The 25,252-nt window shown below is 39.4% G+C and overlaps 1 protein-coding gene across 1 annotated transcript; it reads left to right on the top strand.

The window, feature by feature from the left end:
* Positions 1-904: 904 nt before the first annotated feature.
* On the top strand, positions 905-3,671 carry LOC118591938 (submaxillary gland androgen-regulated protein 3A-like). The gene is made up of 2 exons (XM_036200367.1): positions 905-958; positions 3,318-3,671. The coding sequence occupies exons 1-2, from the start codon at positions 905-907 to the stop codon at positions 3,669-3,671; spliced, it is 408 nt and encodes a 135-aa protein (XP_036056260.1).
* The last annotated feature ends 21,581 nt before the right edge of the window (positions 3,672-25,252 follow it).

Raw genomic sequence — 25,252 nt, 5'->3', positions numbered from 1 at the left:
CATTTGGGGAATTTTTAAACAGAGACTTTTTTTTTTTTTAATCTATAATTACAGACCTTGTCCCAAGGCCGACGTCTGGACTCTGAAACTTTTTACTTATTTCCAGGGAGAGGATGGGTCAGTGTCTAATGCAAGCAAGTTTACAGAAGCAAAGTCAGCAATTTGCAATTGTAAAATGTATCTCTAATTTTTTTTCTCAGTATGAAGGCAGAACTCATGAAATATGGCTCCAGGAAATTCATCTCAAACTTTAAGACACTGAAAAGAAAGTAGAGCTAAAGAATGATGTTTTCTTATGTCCTAGTTATTGATGGAACATAGTTGGATGTTAGAGAGCAGACTTGGAACATTTGTTGTGTACTAACATGACTTAGTTTAATGTTAAATATAAATTATATACTAAATGATGCTTTGTCTTTTGGTTGCTTCTTATACGAAGACTTCTTCCTTATTTTCTATGAATATTAAATTTATGAAATATTAAATTTATCACATATGAGTAAGTTAAAGTGGTAATATATAAAAAAAAATTTCAACAGCAGCATGTTACTATTAGAACAAAGTGTGTAAGTAAAAATAGTCCATTTAGAAATGATTACTAGTTAACCAAAAGCTTTACTTTGGAAAGCTTTTGTTGCTCAGAGTCTTCATGGATAAATATCTGGCATTCTCTCCAGCCATAAGCTCACAAGTCAAATGTGAAAACTAGCTCCCTCATTATAGAGTCAAATGTTATGAACTGACTAAATACCCCACTAATACTGAGTCCAAGATACAGGTAGGAAAATTATTTCAGATACACTGCACTACACATATACCATGTGTTGAGACAAGTCACAAATAATGCCATTTTTTTAAAGAAATGCTAATCAGCCATTGCGCTTACTTTCAGGAGACACCAAAGATGAAACTACTGTGTTTAATCTTGGGCCTTTGGGTTCTTGGAGGATGTTTCCTGGTAAGTATCATTAATCCCTACCATTATATTCTTTTGCTAACTTTTAATTCAGACTTTTTAACATTATTTATCTGTCTTTCCTAATACATAGAAGCTGTACATTACTGATGAAACACCACTCTAGTACTTTAAATTTCATGTTGAATTTCTGGTTTAATTTAATGGTCACAGAAGACTATAATTACCATATTCAATTCTCAGACATTATGCATATTTTTATACAGATAAACCACATGTGTTCCCATACTCCAGCAAGTACACAGGTAGCTCTTCTTGATCTGAACTTAAAGCTGATTTTCAACATGTCCTTAGAAAAGTCAATAAACTAGGCATTAACATATCAAATAAATATTACTTAGTATTCAACAAGTGCTGTACCAAGGCAAGCACTGCCTAGACATTCTAGGTAATATTAAATCATTCACAGTAAATGACTTTATGAAAAAGACCTTAGGCATGACTAAAAGTATCTCACAACTAATTTGATAGACTCCAGGATGTGGAAACATATATGAATATCACTTTCCAAAGGTGGAAACAGATTTGTTTCAAACAAGCTATAGAGCCACACAGTCTGTCCCCGGCAGAGGCAGGACTCCAACCATAGCCTTTACACTACAGACACTAGACGTCCTCCCTTTGGCCTTTTTTACCTCCTTGTATTGTAGCTACCCATTCTACAGCATCATGTTAAACATATCTGTACCTCCCACCACTGCTACACTAACATATTTTGAAAAGTATAAATGCTATAACATGGTTTGCATTTTATTTAAAATAAAACCTAGAACAACCCTAAGCTCCTGAATGAGACAGTCATTTCCCAATTCTGGAAGGCAACAACTTCCACTTGGGATTGATTTCAGTGACTGGGTTCTACTAACAGCCAAGCTTAAGATTTTGCTCATGATATTTTCTTTCCCTTCAATACCATCTAAGCTCTCATCAAAGACCTGTGTGCTCAGAACAAAGAGGGAAACATTTTCCTTGATTGACTTTCAGGAACTTTTTTACTTAGAAATATGTAACAGTTCTTTATTGTATAATTAATAACCACAAACTAGCTGGAGTTTTCCTGCCTGGCCCACAGTCAGGACAAATCTCTCTTACCCGCCAGTCCCACAGTTGCTGAGACCCAACCAAGTAAACACACAGAGATTTATATTGTTTACAAACTGTATGGCTGTGGCAGGCTTCTTGTTATCTGCTTCTTCTATCTTAAATTAACCCATTTCTATTAATCTATAAGTTGCCATGTGGCTCATGGCTTACCAGTACCTTACATCTTTCTTGTCATGGCAGCGGCTGGCAGCATCTTTCTGCCCCAGCCTTCACTTCCCAGCATTCTCCTCTTCCTTGTCCCGCCTACCCTATCCTTCCTGCCTGGCTACTAGCCAATCAGCACTTTATTTATTTTAACCAATTAGAGCAACACATTTGACATACAGAACATCCCACAGCAACAAACTAGGACTTTAAAAACCCTGCTTATCATAGTGTAGTCTAGACTTGGCTTAGCTGTGTTCTCTTCTCAAGTACCACACAAGGCAGAGGAGGAACTCTGAGGGTATGCTCCACTCTTCATCTCAAGGTTACCCTTTTCACAGTTCATGGAATTATGTCCCTTTACTGCAGTATTGAAGGCTTCAACTTTGTTCATCAACATTTTAATTAACATAAAGTAGCAAATTTTCCTGTGGGATTTTCATATTCTATTTGGATGAATTTTTCCCCGTACCCAGATCTCTGTTCTCCCTTTCCCACACTGGACCCTTTTGTTTCAGTATTATTCCTTCTTCTTTGTTCTATTATTTTCCCAACAGTCTCCATTAAAATTTATTTTCCAACTTTAAATGAAAATAAAATATGAAAATTTCAGAAAAATGGATGGAACTAGAAAATACAGTAAGCACAGTAACCCATGCTCAGAAAATGAAATACTGTGTATTCTCTCTTAGATCCTAGCTCCTAAGTCTTAAATATATGTATTAAGGCCATGTAAATATGGCTAAAGACCAGTACACTAGAAAATGTCCATGAAACAAATCTCTGCTTTCTTGCTGGCCATGAGTCAGAGGCCACTCTGATCTAGTATAGCCTATTTGTCATGTGTTTCTTCCCAGTACATAGGACCTTTATTATAAGTCAACAGACCATCAGCTGTAGCATGAAATCTCTAGCTTCTTCTGCCTCCAGCATTACAGAACTTGTTTTAGGAGAACATATCTGATAAAATCAGGTCAGCAAATATCTTTGGCGAGTGGGACTTTTAGGGGTCATCTTAAAATTCTACCCACCCCAGAAAGTGTATGTCTTTGAAATATCTAATTTTAAATTGTTTAATTCCTTTCTCCCACAGTCTGCTGAGTGTCACAGAGGCCCTAGAAGACAACATGATCCTAGAGGATGGCCTCCTACTCTACCCCCTCACAATAGTCCAAGATTTTCCAACTTCAGTTTCTCTAGTCGAGAATTTTATATGTTTCTCCCTCTTCCCACCTATGGTCCAGGATTTAGACCTTTTCGTCCCCTTAGTTCAAATCCACCTTACATGCCAAGACGTCCAAGACCCAGACCTCCAAACTCCTCGCCTCTTCAACTTCTCCCTCAATACAACACTATTGCCAATATCTCCCTAACTACTGCTACTGTCTCAAATTCCACTGATGATCATCTGAGGTGGTGGCAAAGATTACTTCCCCTGTGGCAGTAAGGATTAATAGTCCAAAGCACTGTGAGAATTTGGGATAGATTATCTTTAAAGGCTTAAGAAACAACCCCTTCCAAGCATTATAAAAAATGAAAATAAAGAGCTGAGCAGCATTACGAAGCATCTATTGTTGGCATGAGAGTGAATACCATACCATATACCTTGTTACTTGAATAAAATAATCCTTCCAGAAACCTAACCTTGTACCATGAAGCAAAGTGGTCACTGAGGGGACATAAAATACTGAGTCTATAACACAGAATCATGAGATAGATGAATAGATAAGATGTCCTCTTGAGTGTCACCTATTAAATAAATTAAAAATCACAGAACATGTTAGTAAATATTGAACTATTCCTCTACACAGCATATTCATGAAAATTCATGGATATTGAGTCACTATATTTAACCCCAGATGGATTCTGCATCTACAGATTCAACCAACCTTGCATGGAAAATACTCAAAAAAATATATTACATATGTATTGAGAATGTTTTTTTCTGCCATTATTTCTTCAATAACCCATACCAACTATATTCATGCAACATTTGTTTATTATCATGTGTATTATACACAATCTGGAGAATATTTAAATGTGTGCAAAGAGACTACAGAAGTTAAATGTAAACTGTATATAATTTTAAATGGAATACTTGAACATCCACAAATTACAGCATGTACAAAAGCCCTAGAAAATTCCCCCACAGTTTCCAGAAAACATTTGTACTTACAACAAAACTTTCATATAAACTTCCAATTCTGAAAAAGAAACATCTTCTAAGAAAATCAAAATGAGATAGGAAGCATATATTGGAATTTGATGTTACAAAGTATTTTCCAACATAATAAAGTGGTGATAGATGGTTTCAGACACTAGTAATAAAGTTGTTATCATTTCCAGCATCCTCCTAGCCACTTACAGGGTCCCATGGCCACATGTGCACCATTAGCATTCAGGTAAAAATCTTTGCCACTGAATGCAAACTTGTAAGCCACTCTGGAAATCAGTATGGCAGTTTCTCAGAAAATAAGACTTCCTTAAGACCCAGTTATACCTCTCTTGGGCATATACCCAAGGAATGCTCAATCTTACCACAAGGACACATGCTCAACTATGTTCATATCAGCATTATTTGTAATAGCAAGAACCTGGAAACAATCTAGATGCCCCTCAACTGAAGAATGGATAAAGAAAATATGGCACATATACACAATAGAGTACTACTCAGCAGTAAAAAACAATGATATCATGAAATTTGCAGGCAAATGGATGGGTCTAGAAAATATCATCTTGAGTGAGGTAACCCAGACTCAGCAGGGCAAACATAGTATATACTCACTCAAAAGTGGATACTAAATGGGAGGGAAGACTTCAAACGACAACTCCAGAGAGGCTAGCTAACAGGGAAAGACCCTAGGAGGGACACATGGATGACCCTGTGAAGGAGAAGTGGATGAGACCTACATGAGCAGACAGGGTGTGGGGTATGGCAGAGGGCGAGGAGTGGGGATGAGAACATAGGGAAATGGGAGGGTCAAGCTGGAACAGGGACAGAGTGGGAGGGCAGGAAGGAAGATAACATGGTAGATGAGGACATCATGGGAATAGGAAGAGGTAGGGTGCTGGGGAGGCTCTCAGGAATCCACAAGGTTGACCCCACCTTGGTCTACTGGCAGTGGTCCAGAGGGTGCCTGGTCCAGTCTACTCTGGTGACCAGCCTAGCAAATAACCTAGCTGTCATCATAGAGCCTTTGTCCAGTGACAGATGGAGACAGATATAGAGACCCACGGCCAGGCACCAGGCTGAGCTCCAGGAATCCAATTGATGAGAGAGAGGAGAGATACTACAATGTCGAGATCATGATGGGAGGACGTGCAGAGATGACCGGCCACACTAGTGGAAGCCCATGAACTGTGGACTGGTGGCTGTGGAGCCCCCATGGGACTGGACTAGGCTCTCTAGATATGGAAGATGGTTGTTTGGCTCAAACCGTTTGGGGGCCATCCAGGCAGGGGGATCGGGATCTGTCCCTGGTCTATGGGCAGGCTTCTGGAATCCGGGGCCTGTGGTGTGACACCTTGCACAGCCTTGGTGCAGTGGGAAGGGGCTTGGACCTGCCTAGGCTCAATGTACTGGGCTCTGCTGACACCCCATGGGAGACTTCGATTTGGAGGATATGGGGATGCAGGGTGGCTTGGGAAAGAGGGCTGGGAAGTGGGATGAGGGAGGAAGGGGTATGTGTGGATAGCATTGGGGTGAGTAGAAAATTTCTTAATAAAGAAAAATGAAAAAAGTCTTTGCCACCCCAGTTGGCAGCATTCCAGGCATCCTCTAGCCACTTCCAGGGTCTCAGGGCTGCACATACACTATCAGTATTCAGGTAAAATGCTTGGTCAACCCAGGGCTTACATCCTATGCAATCTATGCACATGCACAGCTTGCCCACATAATCTATAAGCATTCATACTGTGGCTATGTAAGCCCCTATACACATGCAATGAGCTACCTTTAAAAGTAGACTGGCCCACCCATGCCCTCTCTCCACCATGATTCTTCGAGACAGACTTGCACACTCACTCCATTTTCCTTTCCCCATTCTCTACCAATAAAACTCCTAAAGTGTGTTTCCTTGTATATCTTGTGGTCCGGTCTTCGGCATGGTAAACAACCAATTTTCCACGTTCTATTGTTTCTATGGTTTTTCCCATCATGATCTTGATCTTTGTTCATATAATTCCTCTGCCCTTTCTTGGACTGGACTCCAGGAGCTCCACCAAGTGGATCTGTGGATCTCTGCATCTGCTTCCTTCAGTTACAGAATGAAGATTCTCTGGTGACAATTAGGGTAGTCATAAATCTGATTACAGGGGAAGGCCAGTTCAGGTACCATCTCCACTAGTGCTTGGAGTCTTAGCTGAATTCAACCTTGTGGGTTCCTGGGAATTTCCTTAGAGAGTCAAAACAATCCTGTACATTAAAGGAATCTCCAAAGGCATCACCATCCCTGACCTCAAGCTCTACTCTAGAGCAATAGTAATAAAAAGAGCTTGGTATTGGCATAAATGCAGGCACAAGGATCAATGGAATCAAACTGAAGACTCTGACATTAATCCACACACCTATGAACACCTGATTTTTGACAAAGAAGTCAAAAATATACAATGGAAAGAAGAAAGCATCTTCCACAAATGCTGCTGGCATAACTGGATGTCAGCAGGTAGAAGATTGCAAATAGATCCATATCTATCGACCTGCACAAAACTCAGGTCCAAGTAGATCAAAGACCTCAATGTAAGTCCAGTAACACTGAACCTGATAGAAGAGAAAGTAGGAAGTAACATTGAATGCATTGGCACAAGAGACCAATTCCAAAATATAACACTGTTAGGAAGGACACGAGTGCAACAATTTTGTGCTATTTTTCAAATGACATCATAATATATTATCACAAACTTAACCTCTTACAAGACTTGCTATATCTCATACTTCTTTAGGTCAAAAGTCTCTGCCATAGCATGAATTGGTTCTGCTTGAGTTCACAAGGCTAAAATCAAGATAAGGGGAATGTTGTGTTCCTTCCTTTCTGGGACCAAAATTGTCTCTCTTATGAATCTGATCAAGACTTCAGCAACACATCAGACTGTAGCCAAACAAATTGGACAGGTTCTGAGATTTTCAATTTCTAGTGATTGGATAAAAAAAAAAATACTAGAATAAGCAGGGTTTAATATTTCAAGTTGACACCTAGAGGCAATGCAGTTGTTGGGAATTACAATAGCTAAGGGATTGCTATGAGAGTATTTGTGATAAGAAAACAGTGTTGGATTTTAAGTCCATATGCTGGAAGTAAGAAAAGCAGAAGTACTAACAAGCAATGGCATTGTATAGATCACTTTCAGTGATGTGCAGGTCACTAAAAGTGACAAATGTAGAGGCCATGAGGAAAGCATATATAATTACTATGTGTCCATTAAAATAATAGCAAAGGATGCATTTTACTTATTTAGTATCCAACTGATTGAGTGTCTGGGATATTTTGCTTGCTCTTTTAAGCCATCTCTAGAGCCTGGTCTGGTCATTTGATACTTTTTCTGTAACGATCATTGATCACTTCTATTTCCTCACCTACATCACAAGTCACCGTCTAGAACAAGTTCTACTTTGCAGCAACTTCCCCTTGTCTTCCTGCATCTGCTCCGCTCACTTCCTCCATGGCAGCTCCCATGTTGTGCCCTCTAGTCCCTAGTTTTAGGATCTATCACTTTCAGCATGGCTGGAACCACCCACACTGTGCGGCTACTCCAGTATTTGCCTTTAAACATCGTCCCTGTCTAATCTGGGACCTGAGAACCCTTTTCTCTGGATGAGTTTCCAAGATTTCTATGTTGTCCTCCTGATGCCACCATTATACACCCCTTTAACCTCACTGAATCCTGTGCTCTTGATCTACTCATTACTATTTGAACATTGCCGGCTTCCATTTCCTACCTATAAAGTAGTGCTAAGAAATATGCACTTATAGACAGCACTTAGTAAATACTTAGTGATACTAAATTCACAAATTGAGTGTAGCCCTTGAAAACAGTGACTACCAACTATTGGGAGCCTGTTCTGTGTTTGAAGGTGATTGGAAAACAAAAATACAAAAAGCAAAATATAAAAAACAGGACAGACAGATTTCTAGATAGATATAAAAAACATTAGATGCATCAACCATTTGATAATTCATACCTTATTTTTCCTTAAGTGGGGCTTGTAAAAACAATGTAACTTAGCTGTGTATGTAGCAGCTCATTAAAGAAAGGCCTAAAACTTCACTCAAGTTGATCAAAATATGGTACTTAAATCCTTCACACAAAATCTAACATCTGTAGCATACCCACATTAATTTTCAGACTATAAGAAACTCCAACTATCTACATTCTCTAACCCTGCCCAGATGGAAAAACACTGCTGAGAAGACCATCAGTCTGTGTAAAACAATGGACTACTCATCCCTGCCATCCGCTGTAGTTAAGATTCCTGTTCTCTGTGTCTCTCATGGGCCCAATGATCACAACTGCAGTTTGATAGACTGCTTATGAAATCGTTAACTGACCAGAAAATTCTTTGTAAATATATATCAAGAAATTCTTATAGAAACAGTTACTAAAAATAATAATTGTAATTGTTGCAGCTTGGATGGAAATGTATCCTGGCACTTGGGAGCCAAGGAGTAACCAAAGTCACCATAAGTGTAGCAGCTTATAGCTCTGCTCCAGGGAAAGGTCTCCCCAATGCAAGGGTAACAACTCTCCTCTGGCAGGGAAGGTTTCCCAGAAAAAGTGTTATAGCCCTGCTCTGTATATCTCTGGAGAAGTGTTAGGACCTTGCTCAGGTTCCCTGGAGTGGAACTCTGCCCATCTAAGGAAAAGTTTCCCCAGGGAAAGTGTTACAGTTGTATTCCCCTCCTTCTGCTCCAATGAAAGGTTTTACAACTAGGCTCCAGTGTGCAAACAAGTCACACCATCCAAACAAACCTCACTCAGGAGATTTATAGGGAAGGAAGAATTCAGAAGGGTGGTGCCCTGGGTGAGAAACAGCAGCAACTCTTAACTATATAGGCAGAACAGCAGTGGCTGCTCAGGAAGGGGATGCACACCCTCTTGGGGCATTGCCTGTGGGGACCCTCATCAACAATGTGGAAAGTGAGCCTGGCCCAGGAGCCCATCAGATCCATGCTGCAGAGACAAGTGGCATGCTGCTTTTGGAAGGTGAATGGAACAGCCATTATCCAGCCGTCCTCTCTTAGAGGCAAAGGCGGGTGCTGGAGACATGCACAACGTTAATCATGACCAGTGCAAGGAAGGCTGGGCAGACCAGAAGATTTGGCCACTGCCCCCCATGAAGAGTTACGTGAAGCTGCCTTCTGTTGCTGCCCAAAGCTGATACCCCTGGACTCTAACAAAATGCCCCTTGTTTTCAAAAAAAATAAAATAAAATTGTGCTTAGCAACATTCTGTCACAGAGAAGGGAGGAGCTCAGTGGGTGCCAACCTTTCCTGAAGACCTAAGGCAAGTTTATGGTTAAAGGGAGATGGAGAATCATTTCTTTCAGTGATATAGCCATTGGCAAGTTGCCCATGTCCCTCACTCATGTTCCTATAAGCCTCCCTGATTCAACTCTTTAAGACACCAGGAAAATAGTCATGGGTTGAGAGATGCAAGAAACTTCTCCCGGAAGACTATGGATAACATGGTTTAAGGGTATGAAAGGTAAACTACAGCAAGCAAGGGTCACTGAATAAGTAACAAAAGAGGTTGACATCCTGCAGAGACTAACAGAGGAAGACTGGTAATTTCAAAAGACAAACAAATCAAAGCGTAATTTTTACTAGGGTAAATGAACTAAGAATGATATCCAGCTAAAAATAGGAAAAATGAATGATTATATGTTAAGAGATTTGTTTCTTTTGAAATATATTTGACTCTTTGAGGATGTCATATAATGTATTCTGATCATATTTATCACCATTACTACCCATGAATTTTCCAGATCTACCTCCACCTTCCTACCACTCAACTTCATGTCCTCTTTTGTTTGTTTAAACCATCAAGTGCTATTTGTCCTGTCTATATACTCCAAGATGTGAGGTCATCAGCTTGGGGCCTGGTCAATCTACAAGAGGAAACATCCTTAACAAAAACTGATCTTCTATCCCCTAAAACCCATCAACTGTCCACATTTCCTATTTAAACTATTATTATTATTACTATTATTATTATTATTATTATTATTATTATTATATAAAGATATTGTATGGCTTTGGAGGCAATCATTTTCATAATAATCCACTGCTTGGGATGCTGTGAATGTGTTGCTCTGATTTGATTGATAAATAAAATGCTGATTGGCCAGTAACCAGGCAGGAAGCATAGTGTAGGAGGGATAAGGAGAGAGAAGAATTCTGGGAGGTGGAAGGCTGAGTCAGGAGCCGCTGCCAGCCACCACCACCATGAGAAGTGCAATGTAAAGATACTGGTAAGCAGGTAAGCCACAAGTCACATGGCAAGGTATAGATGAATAGAAATGTGTTAATTTAAGATATAAAATCTAGATAGCAAGAAGCCTGCCACAGCCATATAATTTATAAGTAATATAAGCTTGTGTGTTTACTTGGGTCTGAGTATCTGAGGGCCCAGTGGGACTGAAGAAATCTCCAGCTACAACCCACAGGTAAAAATGCCAGTAGAATGGGATGTTTCCATGAGATAAACACACTCCATTACAGGCAGTAGAAATCCCCCCACAGGCATTCACATCATGCCAGATACCAGAGAAAGATGGCAGCAGCAAACGTGTAAAGGCACAGCAGAAGCAGAAGACATTCTGGAGGCTGTGGACTTGGGAACTTGTCTATCTGAGATTTACCCATCAGGGTTTGCCTCTTGGTGGGGTAACACTCTTAAATTCAATTGCCCTCTGCTGTTCCTCTGACATGGCTTTTGCTTTGGGTCTGTCACTATGGTTTCATCTTATGGAGTGGACTTAATTCCAATCAAAACATGGCTGGTTATTCCCATGAGGCTCAGGCCACTATTGTATCAGTTGGCACGTCATGCCAAACAAGTCATTCTTGTAGCTTTCAGGGTCCATGTCCAGGTGTGATTGACGACTGCTGTCCTGTGGTAGCATGCATAGCGCTATGCTCTCTAGCCAGAAGTGTTGAAGAGTCCAGGTTACAGCCAGTGTGATATCTTCATTTTCTATGACTTGAGTGTCACTAGCTGTAGGATCTTACCATCAAGTTCTGAGGAGTAACCAAAAGCCTTGGTAATATAACCTGTAACATTTGGTGGTAGTGGTAGGGGTATGTATGGGATTGCAAAGGCTGGAGACTCCAAAAGAGGTGACCCATACTGGCAGTGGGCTTTACATTTATTAACCTGCATTGTGTACTAAGGGCCTTGTCACCCATTATAGGTGTGTCAATTCCCATCAGGCCTTATGATTGGGTTTTCTTGGGCATGACTCAGGCTTTTTTTCTCCTTCAGTTCTTTCTTCTTGATTTCATTGATCTGTTTCTCTATGTCTTCTTGAAACTCCTTGAATTCCTTGATGATATTTGTGATTGTTCATTTAAAATCTGTGTCTTTGAGTTCATCTGGTAATTATCATTGGCACACGTTTCTGTAAGACTGCTAGGTTTTAGAGAGGAGATACTGGACTGATCTTTCATAGTGTTTGTATTTTTATGATAAGATCTAGGCATGTGAACTACCTTTCTTATTACTAAGTCTGATATGGACAGAGCAGGTTGGGGTAGAAGAGAGGATGTGCAGGTGAGTTAGGATTCCATTACAGATGTTTCATTTTACATTGGGCACTCCATGATAAGTATTCATGTTTTTTGACAAGATGTGCATCTCTGCAAAAGTCCCCATTGGTGTCAAAGGAAAAGAAAACCATTTTTGATAAGGAGTGAGAGCTACATTTATACTCTAGAAACTGCACAGGTAGATCTTCTTGACCTGAACTTAAAGCTGATTTTCAACAAGTTCATGTACTTAGAAAAGTGAGTAAACCAGTTATTAACATAGCAAATAAATATTGCTTACTATTCAAAAGTGCTGTACCAAGGCAAACACTGCCTACACATTCTAGGCAATATTAAATCATTCACAGTAAATGACTTACAAAAAGGACCTTAAGCATGACTAACAATATCTCAAACTAATCTGATAGAATCCAGGATGTAGAAACATATATGAACATCACTTTCCAAAGATGGAAACAGATTTGCTTCAAACAAGCTATAGAGCCACACAGTCTGTCCCCGGCAGAGGCAGGACTCCAAACACAGCCTTTACACTACAGACACTAGACTTCCTCCCTTTGGCCTTTGTTTACCTCCTTGTATTGTAGCTACCCATTCTACAGCATCACGTTAAACATCACTGTACCTCCCACCGCTGCTACACTAATGTGGCAAAATGTACAAACTCTATAACATGGTTTGCAACGTATTAAAATTAAAACCTAGAAACCTAAGCTCTTGAATATTTCCCATTCCTAGAGGGCAACTACTTCCATTTGGGATTGATTTAGGGGAAGGAGTCTACTAACAGCTAAGCTTAAGATTTCTGCTCATGGTATTTTTGTTGTCCCTGACCCCCATTCCTTGGGTAACTGTGCCTTGCTTGCTGACCTTGATCAGATGTCTCCCCTATGCTATTCCCTGCCAGTTTCATGCCTCCTAAACAGCTTGCCAGAGGTCTTGTTTGCTATCCTGCATATTGGTGTAATGCTAGAATGTAAACCATCTGTAGTGAAACTTCTGCCCTCCCAGGTTCTCCCACCTGTGCTGTAAGTCTGTATTTAAGGCCTCCTCCCTCCTTCAATAAAGGACATTCTACTGAGACAATGACCCGCTGTCTTGTCTCCGTTTTAATCCTCAGCACCTCGCTTGGACATGGTGAACAGATAGTAGCATGGGCGCTACAGTATTTTCTTTCCCTCAATACCTTCTAACCGTTCATCAAGAACCTGTATGTTCAGAACAGAGAGGGAAGCATTTTCTTTGATTGACTTTCAATTTTTGCTAAGAAACATGTAACAGTTCTCTGTTGTTGTATAATAAATAACCACAAACTAGGACTTTAAAAACCCTGCTTATCATATTGTAGTCTACACTTGGCTTAGCTGTGTTCTGTCCCTTCAATGCAGTATTCAATGGCCTCAACTTTGTTCATTGATATTTTAATTAACATAAAGTAGCAGGTTTTCCTGTGGGATTTTCATATTCCATTTGGATGGATTTTCCCCATACCCAGGTCTCTGTTCTCCCTATCCCACAATGGACCATTTTGTTTCAATATTATTCCTTCTTCTTTGTTCTGTAATTTTCCCAACAGTCTCCCTTAAAGTTTATTTTCCAACTTCAAATGAAAATAAAATAGGAAAATTTCAGGAAAAAAAAGTGGATGGAACTAGAAAATGTAGAAAACACAGTAACCCATGCCCAGAAAAATAATTACCATTTATTCTCCTTAGATCCTAGCCTCTAACTCTGATATGTGTGTATTGAGGCCAGGATAAATATGGATACAGACGGACACTAAAAAAGGGCCATGAGAGAATTCTCTGCTTTCTTGCTGGCCATGAGGCAGAGGCCCACTCTGATCTAGTATAGCTTAGTTGTCACGTGTTTCTTCCCAGGACAGAGGAGTCAACAGACCGTCTGCTGCAGCATGAAATCTCTAGCTTCTTCTGCCTCCAGCATTACAGAACTTGTTTTAGGAGAACATATCTGATAAAGTTAGGCCTACAAATGTCTTTGAAGAGTGGGGCATTTGGGGACCATCTTAAAATTCTACCCACCCCAGAAAGTTTATGTGCTGATAATTGTCTGAAGTATCTAGTTTAAAATTGTTTAATTCCTTTCTCCCACAGTCTGGTGAGTGTCACAGAGGCCCCAGAGTACGACATGATCCTAGAGGATGGCCTCCTCCTCCACCTCATCCCTTTGGTCCAGGATTTGAAAGACTTCACCGTCCTCCTTTTAGATCAGGATTTGATAGACTGCACTCTCCTCCCTTTGGTCCAGGATTTCCTAGGCTATTCCCTTCACTATTTGGTCCAGGATTTGGTGTATTTCACCATCATCTATATGGTCCTGTATTTCAAAAATTCCCTCTTCCTCCCTTTGGTCCAAATCCACCTCCCATAGCAAAACCTCCACAACCTAATCCTCCAACCAATCCTCCTCCTACTCCACCTTCCTCCACTCCACCTTCCTCCACTCCCACAATACCTCCTACAACATCATCTCCTACCACATCATCTCCTACCACATCATCTCCTGCCACAACACCTCCTACCACAACACCTCCTACCACATCATCTCCTACCACATCATCTCCTACCACAACACCTCCTACCACAATACCTCCTACCACATCATCTCCTACCACATCATCTCCTACCACAACATCTCCTACCACATCATCTCCTACCACAACACCTCCTACCACACCATCTCCTACAACAACACCTCCTACCACATCATCTCCTACCACATCATCTCCTACCACATCATCTCCTACCACATCATCTCCTACCACATCATCTCCTACCACATCATCTCCTACCACATCATCTCCTACCACATCATCTCCTACCACATCATCTCCTACCACAACACCTCCTACCACATCATCTCCTACCACATCATCTCCTACCACAACATCTCCTACCACATCATCTCCTACCACAACACCTCCTACCACATCATCTCCTACCACAACACCTCCTACCACATCATCTCCTACCACATCATCTCCTACCACATCATCTCCTACCACATCATCTCCTACCACATCATCTCCTACCACATCATCTCCTACCACATCATCTCCTACCACATCATGAGCAAACGTAACACCTAGGGCCAAAGCCTCCATAACTACTCCTACTGAATCAAATAGCATTGATTATTTTCTGAAATTGTTGCAAGAATTTTACTCCTTGTTCACTAAGGCTTAAGAAACAGCCCCTTCCCAAGCATTATACAAGACAGAATAAAGAGCTGAGCAGCGTTACAAAGCATCTGTTGTTGTCATGAGAGTGAATACCATGCCATCTACTGTGTTACTGAATAAAAGTAATCTTTCCAGAAACCTAACCTGTACCATGAGGAAAAGTGGTCATTGGGGACATGCAATACCAGAGCTTGTAACATAGAATCATGGAGTTAGATGAATAAATAAAATATGCTCCAGTGTCATTGTCAAATAATTACAGATCACAGAATATGTTAGTATATACTAAAAGTATTCCTCTACACAACATGTTCCTGAAATTCATGGGTACTATGTCATCAATATATTTAACCACATATGGATTCTACATGCATGAATTCAACCAAACTTGCATGGAAAATACTAATATAATATCATATCATATGTGCACTGAGAATGTTCTTTTCTGCAATTATTCTTTCAAGAACCCATACCAACTATACCCATCAGCATTCATATTATCATGTGAATTATAGACAATCTGGAGATAAGTGAATGTATATAGAGAGACTACATAAGTTAAATGCAAACTGTACATCATTTTAAATGGAGTACTTGGACATCCACAAATTACACCATGCACAAATGCCCTAGAACCATTCCCCAAGGTTACCAGGAGATGACTGTACATATAACCAAACTTTCATATTTCAGTTCTGAATAAAAATCTTCAGGAAAATCAAAATGAGATAAGAGGCATATTTTGGAATTTTAAGTTACAAAGTATGTTCCACAACTTACATTCAGATCAACTGGTCAGTCTATTCCCAGAAATTGTTTACTTTTTATAACCATGGGAAGGTCTTCTCCATCTTGTAACTCTCTAAACATCTGAGTCTTGTAAATATTGCTAGTTTCCTGGATTTTTTTTAAAAGGAACATTCCTATTTTTAGGAAATAATTGTGCAACATTTATAAACTACAATTTCTTTAACCATATACCAATGGTATTTGGTTATTTTCAGGATTCTATTTATGATCACAAGTCATATGTTTGTTTATGCATTCCCATATATTACCAAGGATACTCTACTGATTACTACCATATCATTTGTAATCAACCTTTAGACTAGGTTCTAGGTTGTAAGGATGGTCAGGCTCCTAGATTTATAACAAAACCTAACACCATCTGTAGGTAGTGTGCTGTGTAAGCAACCTATTCAGACAGACCAGGTATTATTTACATGTAATCTATTTTGACATTCAAAAGACTGATTATATAGACATTTCCAATTCCCATCATCTTATGTAAGTGATTTCTTCCTCTCCCTTTATCAATAAAGAAAATAATTAAAGTTAATATTAAAAATGCCTAAAGTAATCAATGTTTCCTAATTGATTCACCAAGAAAAATAATAACCATAGGAAGTTTTTAAGCCTGGTGTAAATTTACATTTGATAGAATAATTTCACATCCTTGAAATACTAAATAAAATTTAAGAAATTTTGCTTTCATTTAATAATTGAGAAAATGTAGAATGGTAGGTTAAATTGTTTTTTCAGTTACATTATCCCTGTGCTGACTAGTTTCATGTCAAGTTGACGCAATCTATAGTTATCTGAGAGGAAGGAACTTCAATTGAAAAAAATGCCCCCATAAGATCTGGCTGTAGGGCATTTTCGTAATTAGTGGTTGATGTGGGAGAGCCCACAGTGGTGCTATTTCCGGATGGTGGTCCTTGGTTCTATAAGAAGACTGAGCAATCCATGAAAAGCAAACCAGTAAGCAACACCCCTCCATGACCTTTGCATCAGCATCTGCCTCCAGGTTCCTGCCCTGTGTGAGTTCTTATTCTAATTTCCATTGATGATATGAAAGCATAAGCCAAATAAGTCCTTTCTTTCCCCACAAAAAAAAAGTATGCACCAACAAAATAAAGTGATAATAGATGGTTTCAGACACAAGAAGTAAAATAATGACTGAGAAATTTTCCACTTTCTATTGTTTCTATTATTTAAAAATTTAAGGAAAAGAATTTTATGACTACAAAGGAAATGGGTTCATTGCAGCATGAATACTCCCTCAATTTTGACTAAAGAACAGAACTTATGAAAGTGACCTCACATTGCCATTAATCCGAACACCTAAGAAATCAAAAATTCTTTATATGATGTCCATATTCTCTAATTCCACAGACAACTGTTTGAGATTTTACCATGATGTCTGCATGGGCTGTTCTAGTAGCTAAGAGACAGCTAATTGTGGTTGATAGATTATGCACCCCAATAAACTTACCTGGGGGTCAGAGAACAGAAGAGCCATAATGTTAAACACAGAGGTTAGGCAGTGGTAGCACACGCCTTTAATCCTAGCATTCCAGAGGCGATCCATCTGGATCTCTGTGAGTTCAAAGGCACACTGAAAACAGCCAGGCATGGTGAGGACCAGGAACTAGGCTTTTAGCAACAGCTCAGCTGAGACCTATTCGGATGAGGACTCAGAAGCTTCCAGTCTGAGGAAACAGGATCAGCTGAGGAATTAGCAAGATGAGGTGGCTGTGGCTTGTTCTGCTTCTCTGATCTTCCAGCATTCACCCCAATACCTGGCTCCAGGTTTGTTTTCATTAATAAGAACTTTTAAGATTCTGACTACAGCTAATGACAGCTAAAACTGCCTTAATGAAGTCAGAGCTCAATCTTCATGAAAGTAGTGACTTTGAATGCCCCAGATATATATAAAGGAAAGTTAAAGATTGGATCATTCCTGAAAAACATAAGGTATAGGAAGAGATCCAGTCATGGAAACTGGGTGTATATACAAGACAACCAGTGATAACCTCTCCATTCTGATTAATTTGGAAGAAGAACTAAAGAATATTAGCAAGCATATTATTTTTATAGAAAGACAATTCAAAGCAAGGGATCATACATAAAGGTCGGAAACAGCTAGAAATGTTGTATGCAGTAGAATCTTAAGAATGCTGATATTAGCACCGGGGTGGGGATAGATAAGGGGTTTGATTATTAGCATTGATTAACTCTGAGGAGAGCAAAAGTGGAGGGTAGGCAGGAATGGTACCATATAGCTATAACCCATGCTTTGGGGAAAATGAGGAAAAAAGATCACAAGTGTGCTTTGGGGAAAATGAGGAAAAAAGATCACAAGTGTGAGGCTAGCCAAAAAACATGGGAGGACCCTGTCTCAAAATGGGAAGGTGCAAACTATCAAGAGTCTTGGCAAAGACAGTGGTTCAGGCCATGGTAACATCCATAGGCATAGGGAGAAGTGGTTAGATCTAAGACATAGCCTCTCGCCACCCCAAAAAAATCCAAAACAATTAGACAACATGTTAAATCTGGGATATGAAAATGAGAATCTAGAATCACTCTGAAAACGTTTTCTTAAGCAACCATGCAAACAATCAATTCATTTAGTGACCAAGGAAAGACCTAAAACCTCAGGACAAGGATTCAGAATATTCTCAATTCTGCATTTGGATGTGTTAACGCTGAAATCCCCCTTTAATTTCTGTGTTGTTTTTCATGCGGTGTCATAATATATTATCACAAACTTAGCCCTTTACAAGACCTGCTATATCTTATAATTCTTTAGATTAGAATAATCTGCCATAGCATGCATTGGTTCTGCTTGAGTTCCCAAGGCTAAAATCAAGATAAGGGGAGTGTTGTGTTCCTTCCTTTCTGGAAGCTTATTTTTCTCTCATACACATCTGATCAAGACTTCAGCCACACCTCTGACTGTAGCCAAAAAAAAAAAAAAATTACCAATTTCTAGTGATTTAATTTATAAAAAAATAGACTAGACTAAGCAGGGTTTACTATTTCAAGTTGACACCTAGAGGCAATGCAGCTGTTGGGAATTACAATAGCTAAGGGATTGCTATGAGAGTATTTGTGATAAGAAAACAGTGTTGGATTTTAAGTCCATATGCTGGAAGTAAGAAAAGCAGAAGTACTAACAAGCAATGGCATTGTATAGATCACTTTCATTTGTGGAGGTCACTAAAAGTGACAAATGTAGAGGCCATGAGGAAGGCATATATAATTACTATGTGTCCATTAAAATAATAGCAATGGATGCATTTTTAATTATTTAGTATCCAACTGATTGAGTGTCTGGGATATTTTGCTTGCTCTTTTAAGCCATCTCTAGAGCCTGGTCTGGTCATTTGATACTTTTTCTTTAACGATCATTGATCACTTCTATTTCCTCACCTACATCACAAGTCACCGTCTAGAACAAGTTCTACTTCGCAGCAACTTCCCCTTGTCTTCCTGCATCTGCTCCGCTCACTTCCTCCATGGCAGCTCCCATGTTTTGGCCCTCTAGTCCCTAGTTTTAGGTTCTATCACTTTCAGCATGGCTGGAACCACCCACACTGTGCGGCTACTCCAGTATTTGCCTTTAAACATCGTCCCTGTCTAATCTGGGACCTGAGAACCCTTTTCTCTGGATGAGTTTCCAAGATTTCTATGTTGTCCTCCTGATGCCACCATTATACACCCCTTTAACCTCACTGAATCCTGTGCTCTTGATCTACTCATTACTATTTGAACATCGCCGGCTTCCATTTCCTACCTATAAAGTAGTGCTAAGAAATATGCACTTATAGACAGCACTTAGTAAATACTTAGTGATACTAAATTCACAAATTGAGTGTAGCCCTTGAAAACAGTGACTACCAACTATTGGGAGCCTGTTCTGTGTTTGAAGGTGATTGGAAAACAAAAATACAAAAAGCAAAATATAAAAACAGGACAGACAGATTTCTAGATAGATATAAAAAACATTAGATGCATCAACCATTTGATAATTCATACCTTATTTTTCCTTAAGTGGGGCTTGTAAAAACAATGTAACTTAGCTGTGTATGTAGCAGCTCATTAAAGAAAGGCCTAAAACTTCACTCAAGTTGATCAAAATATGGTACTTAAATCCTTCACACAAAATCTAACATCTGTAGCATACCCACATTAATTTTCAGACTATAAGAAACTCCAACTATCTACATTCTCTAACCCTGCCCAGATGGAAAAACACTGCTGAGAAGACCATCAGTCTGTGTAAAACAATGGACTACTCATCCCTGCCATCCGCTGTAGTTAAGATTCCTGTTCTCTGTGTCTCTCATGGGCCCAATGATCACAACTGCAGTTTGATAGACTGCTTATGAAATCGTTAACTGACCAGAAAATTCTTTGTAAATATATATCAAGAAATTCTTATAGAAACAGTTACTAAAAATAATAATTGTAATTGTTGCAGCTTGGATGGAAATGTATCCTGGCACTTGGGAGCCAAGGAGTAACCAAAGTCACCATAAGTGTAGCAGCTTATAGCTCTGCTCCAGGGAAAGGTCTCCCCAATGCAAGGGTAACAACTCTCCTCTGGCAGGGAAGGTTTCCCAGAAAAAGTGTTATAGCCCTGCTCTGTATATCTCTGGAGAAGTGTTAGGACCTTGCTCAGGTTCCCTGGAGTGGAACTCTGCCCATCTAAGGAAAAGTTTCCCCAGGGAAAGTGTTACAGTTGTATTCCCCTCCTTCTGCTCCAATGAAAGGTTTTACAACTAGGCTCCAGTGTGCAAACAAGTCACACCATCCAAACAAACCTCACTCAGGAGATTTATAGGGAAGGAAGAATTCAGAAGGGTGGTGCCCTGGGTGAGAAACAGCAGCAACTCTTAACTATATAGGCAGAACAGCAGTGGCTGCTCAGGAAGGGGATGCACACCCTCTTGGGGCATTGCCTGTGGGGACCCTCATCAACAATGTGGAAAGTGAGCCTGGCCCAGGAGCCCAGTAAATCTGAGCTGCAGAGACAAGTGGCATGCTGCTTTTGGAAGGTGAATGGAACAGCCATTATCCAGCCGTCCTCTCTTAGAGGCAAAGGCGGGTGCTGGAGACATGCACAACGTTAATCATGACCAGTGCAAGGAAGGCTGGGCAGACCAGAAGATTTGGCCACTGCACCCCATGAAGAGTTACGTGAAGCTGCCTTCTGTTGCTGCCCAAAGCTGATACCCCTGGACTCTAACAAAATGCCCCTTGTTTTCAAAAAAATAAAATAAGTAAGACAAAAACAAACAAACAAAAAGCATTAAGTCCAGGGCCAAATACAATGCCCTGGGGTCATTCCCCAGCACTAAACAAAAATTGTTCTACGAAGTCAGTGTTGTATAAATGTGAGATAAAATGCATGAGAACAGATGTGTAGAGATTTTCAAGTTCAAAATTATAATACAATTTTATTATTTCAGATTGATTAATACTTAAAGATAAAATGCAGACATTCTAAAGAGACAAGTAATTTATTTCAGAAGGTATAGATGCTATTAGCATGGTACCCTGTGAGTGTGTGTGTGTGTGTGTGTGTGTGTGTGTGTGTGTTATTTGGCAAAATCTATTCAAAGTGATTTTTAATTCTCATTCATTTTTGTTACTAAATTCTCTCGATTACATGAAAATTCATTTGTTAAATATTTCTACTTCCCACATAACATTTACTTTTAAGATGTAGTAGGAAATGTGAGACTAACACATAATAAAAGATGACCTGTAAAAATAATCAGAATGCTCTGGGATTTTGTGCTTTTGGGGAGCTGGTTTTGTTTTTGTTTCATTTGGTTCTGTTTTCCTTCTCCCCCTTTTCCTCTCTTTTGTAAAGGCAATTCACTGACCCAGGAAGGACCTTCAGTGATACAAATTTGTGTTGTGAAACTTTGCAGCTCCCATTCATATCTCTCCCTTACTCTTGCAGTGGGTGCACACAACTTAAGAGCTCTTGCATGAGGCAAGCTGGAGGGGCTTGGCCTTCCACATAGTGTCTTGGTTTTACTTGTTTTCTTTAATTTTACTTTTTAACTAAAGCTATATAACACTTCTGGATTAAGCAGAATAAATTTCTAAATGGAAAAATGATCAGGACAAACAATTCATGCTTTTTCTCCAAAATAAAGACAGCATATACACCACGGGTCCGACTTTTTGATCCTGAAACAAAAGCACATTTTGACTCATTATACAGCTTCCTGAAGAAGCCTCACACACAGAGAAACTGAGCAGATATGGAAATGAAAAGAACATGCAGAAACACACAGCCAATTTGGCAAGGATGCTTCCTGTCTGCAAAGCATCAACCAAAGTTGTTTTATCTTCCTACTTGTGTGTCTTTTATTGCCAATGAAATTAGACTACAACATATATAAGAGCTGAGAGTTCTGGGCCTTCTTCCTTCATCTTCCTCCACTTGAGAGAAACTGACCAGAGTCCTCTTGGGCAGCACTAATCAGCTAAGAGGAAGCCTCTCCAAGGTAGGCACCTGAAATATGAAGCCCTTTAACTTGACAATACCTTTGCCTGGCTACAGGGATAGCATTTTAATGTGCTGATCATAGGATATTCTTTTTTTAATCACTGAAAGAATAAGTGCATACAAGAAATCGTTAAGCCATAAAATACATTACATTTTGAAAGTTTTTGCAAGTAACAGAAAAGTAATCATGTTGATCACAGTGAGTCCAAAGTCCACAATTCCATTTCTCCTCCTTGTACCTTATGGTTCTTTAGCATTCATAATGATGGGCTACTCTCAGATGAACACTGAAAGAGAATTACTCACAAAATTTAAGACACTGAAAAGAAAATAGAGCTAAAGAATGATGTTTTCTTCTATCCTAGTTATTGATGGAATATATTTGGATAATAGAAATCAAGCTTGAGAACATTCATTAAGGACTAACATGAATTAGTTCAATGTTGAATGTAAGCTATATACTAAATGATGTTTTGCCTTTTGATTCTATCTAACTGGAATTCCTTATCGGCCTGATGTTGTGAAATATTAAATTTATCACATATGATGAAGTTAAAGTGGTAATATTTCAAATACAAGTCTACATACCTGTTATTATAGAACAAAATGTGTAGGTGAAAAATGTCCATTTCAGAATAACTACTTTATGCCAAAAGCTTTACTTGGAAAGTTTCTGTTGCTCAGAATCTTCATGGACAAATATCTAACTTTCTCTCCAGCCATGAGCTCACAAGTCAAATGTGAAAACTAGCTCCATCATTACACAGTCAAATGTTATAAGCTGACCACTCATATTATCCCACTAATCCCGAGTCCATCATAAGGGCAGGAAAATTATTTTCAGATACACTGCACTACATACATGACATATGTTAAGACAAGTCACAAATAATGTCATTTTGTTTTTAAAGAAATGCTAATCAGCCACTGGGCTTACTTTCAGGAGCCACCAAAAGATGAAACCACTGTATTTGGTCTTGGGCCTTTGGGTTCTTGGAGGATGTTTCCTAGTAAGTATCATTAATCTCTACCACCCATCTTCATATTCTCTTGTCAAATTTACCTCAAACTTAATAATATTTATCTGCCTTTCCTAATATATACGATCTATAAATTACTGGTGAAACACTACTCTACTACTTTAAATTCCACTTTGACATTCTGGCTTAATTTAATAGTCACAGAAGGCTATGATTGTCATATTCAATTCTCGGGCCTTATGCAAATTTATATACAGATAAATCACATATGTACCCATACTCCAGAAACTGCACAGGTAGATCTTCTTGACCTGAACTTAAAGCTGATTTTCAACAAGTTCATGTACTTAGAAAAGTGAGTAAACCAGTTATTAACATAGCAAATAAATATTGCTTACTATTCAAAAGTGCTGTACCAAGGCAAGCACTGCCTACACATTCTAGGCAATATTAAATCATTCACAGTAAATGACTTTACAAAAAGGACCTTAAGCATGACTAACAATATCTCAAACTAATCTGATAGAATCCAGGATGTAGAAACATATATGAACATCACTTTCCAAAGATGGAAACAGATTTGCTTCAAACAAGCTATAGAGCCACACAGTCTGTCCCCGGCAGAGGCAGGACTCCAAACACAGCCTTTACACTACAGACACTAGACTTCCTCCCTTTGGCCTTTGTTTACCTCCTTGTATTGTAGCTACCCATTCTACAGCATCACGTTAAACATCACTGTACCTCCCACCGCTGCTACACTAATGTGGCAAAATGTACAAACTCTATAACATGGTTTGCAACGTATTAAAATTAAAACCTAGAAAACCCTAAGCTCTTGAATATTTCCCATTCCTAGAGGGCAACTACTTCCATTTGGGATTGATTTAGGGGAAGGAGTCTACTAACAGCTAAGCTTAAGATTTCTGCTCATGGTATTTTGTTGGTCCCTGACCCCCATTCCTTGGGTAACTGTGCCTTGCTTGCTGACCTTGATCAGATGTCCTCCCTATGCTTATTCCCTGCCAGTTTCATGCCTCCTAAACAGCTTGCCAGAGGTCCTTGTTTGCTATCCTGCATATTGGTGTAATGCTAGAATGTAAACCATCTGTAGTGAACTTCTGCCCTCCCAGGTTCTCCCACTGTGCTGTAAGTCTGTATTTAAGGCCTCCTCCCTCCTTCAATAAAGGACATTCTACTGAGACAATGACCCGCTGTCTTGTCTCCGTTTTAATCCTCAGCACCTCGCTTGGACATGGTGAACAGATAGTAGCATGGGCGCTACAGTATTTTCTTTCCCTCAATACCTTCTAACCGTTCATCAAGAACCTGTATGTTCAGAACAGAGAGGGAAGCATTTTCTTTGATTGACTTTCAATTTTTGCTAAGAAACATGTAACAGTTCTCTGTTGTTGTATAATAAATAACCACAAACTAGGACTTTAAAAACCCTGCTTATCATATTGTAGTCTACACTTGGCTTAGCTGTGTTCTGTCCCTTCAATGCAGTATTCAATGGCCTCAACTTTGTTCATTGATATTTTAATTAACATAAAGTAGCAGGTTTTCCTGTGGGATTTTCATATTCCATTTGGATGGATTTTCCCCGTACCCAAGTCTCTGTTCCCCCTTTCCCTCACCGGACCCTTTTGTTTCAGTGTTATTCCTTCTTCTTTGTTCTGTAATTTTCCCAACAGTCTCCCTTAAAGTTTATTTTCCAACTTCAAATGAAAATAAAATAGGAAATTTCAGGAAAAAAAAGTGGATGGA

The sequence above is a fragment of the Onychomys torridus genome, chromosome 10 (assembly GCF_903995425.1).
Source record: "Onychomys torridus chromosome 10, mOncTor1.1, whole genome shotgun sequence".
NCBI classification, from domain to species: Eukaryota; Metazoa; Chordata; class Mammalia; order Rodentia; family Cricetidae; genus Onychomys; species Onychomys torridus.
The sequence above is the reverse complement of the archived record's forward strand: the minus strand, read 5'-3'. Positions and strand labels throughout refer to the sequence as shown.

Coding starts and splice junctions, on each gene's coding strand:
- LOC118591938 (XM_036200367.1), top strand. CDS start 905: ATGAAACTACTGTGTTTAATCTTGGGCCTTTGGGTTCTTGGAGGATGT. Junction 959..3,317: donor TTCTTGGAGGATGTTTCCTG/GTAAGTATCATT, acceptor TTTCTCCCACAG/TCTGCTGAGTGTCACAGAGG.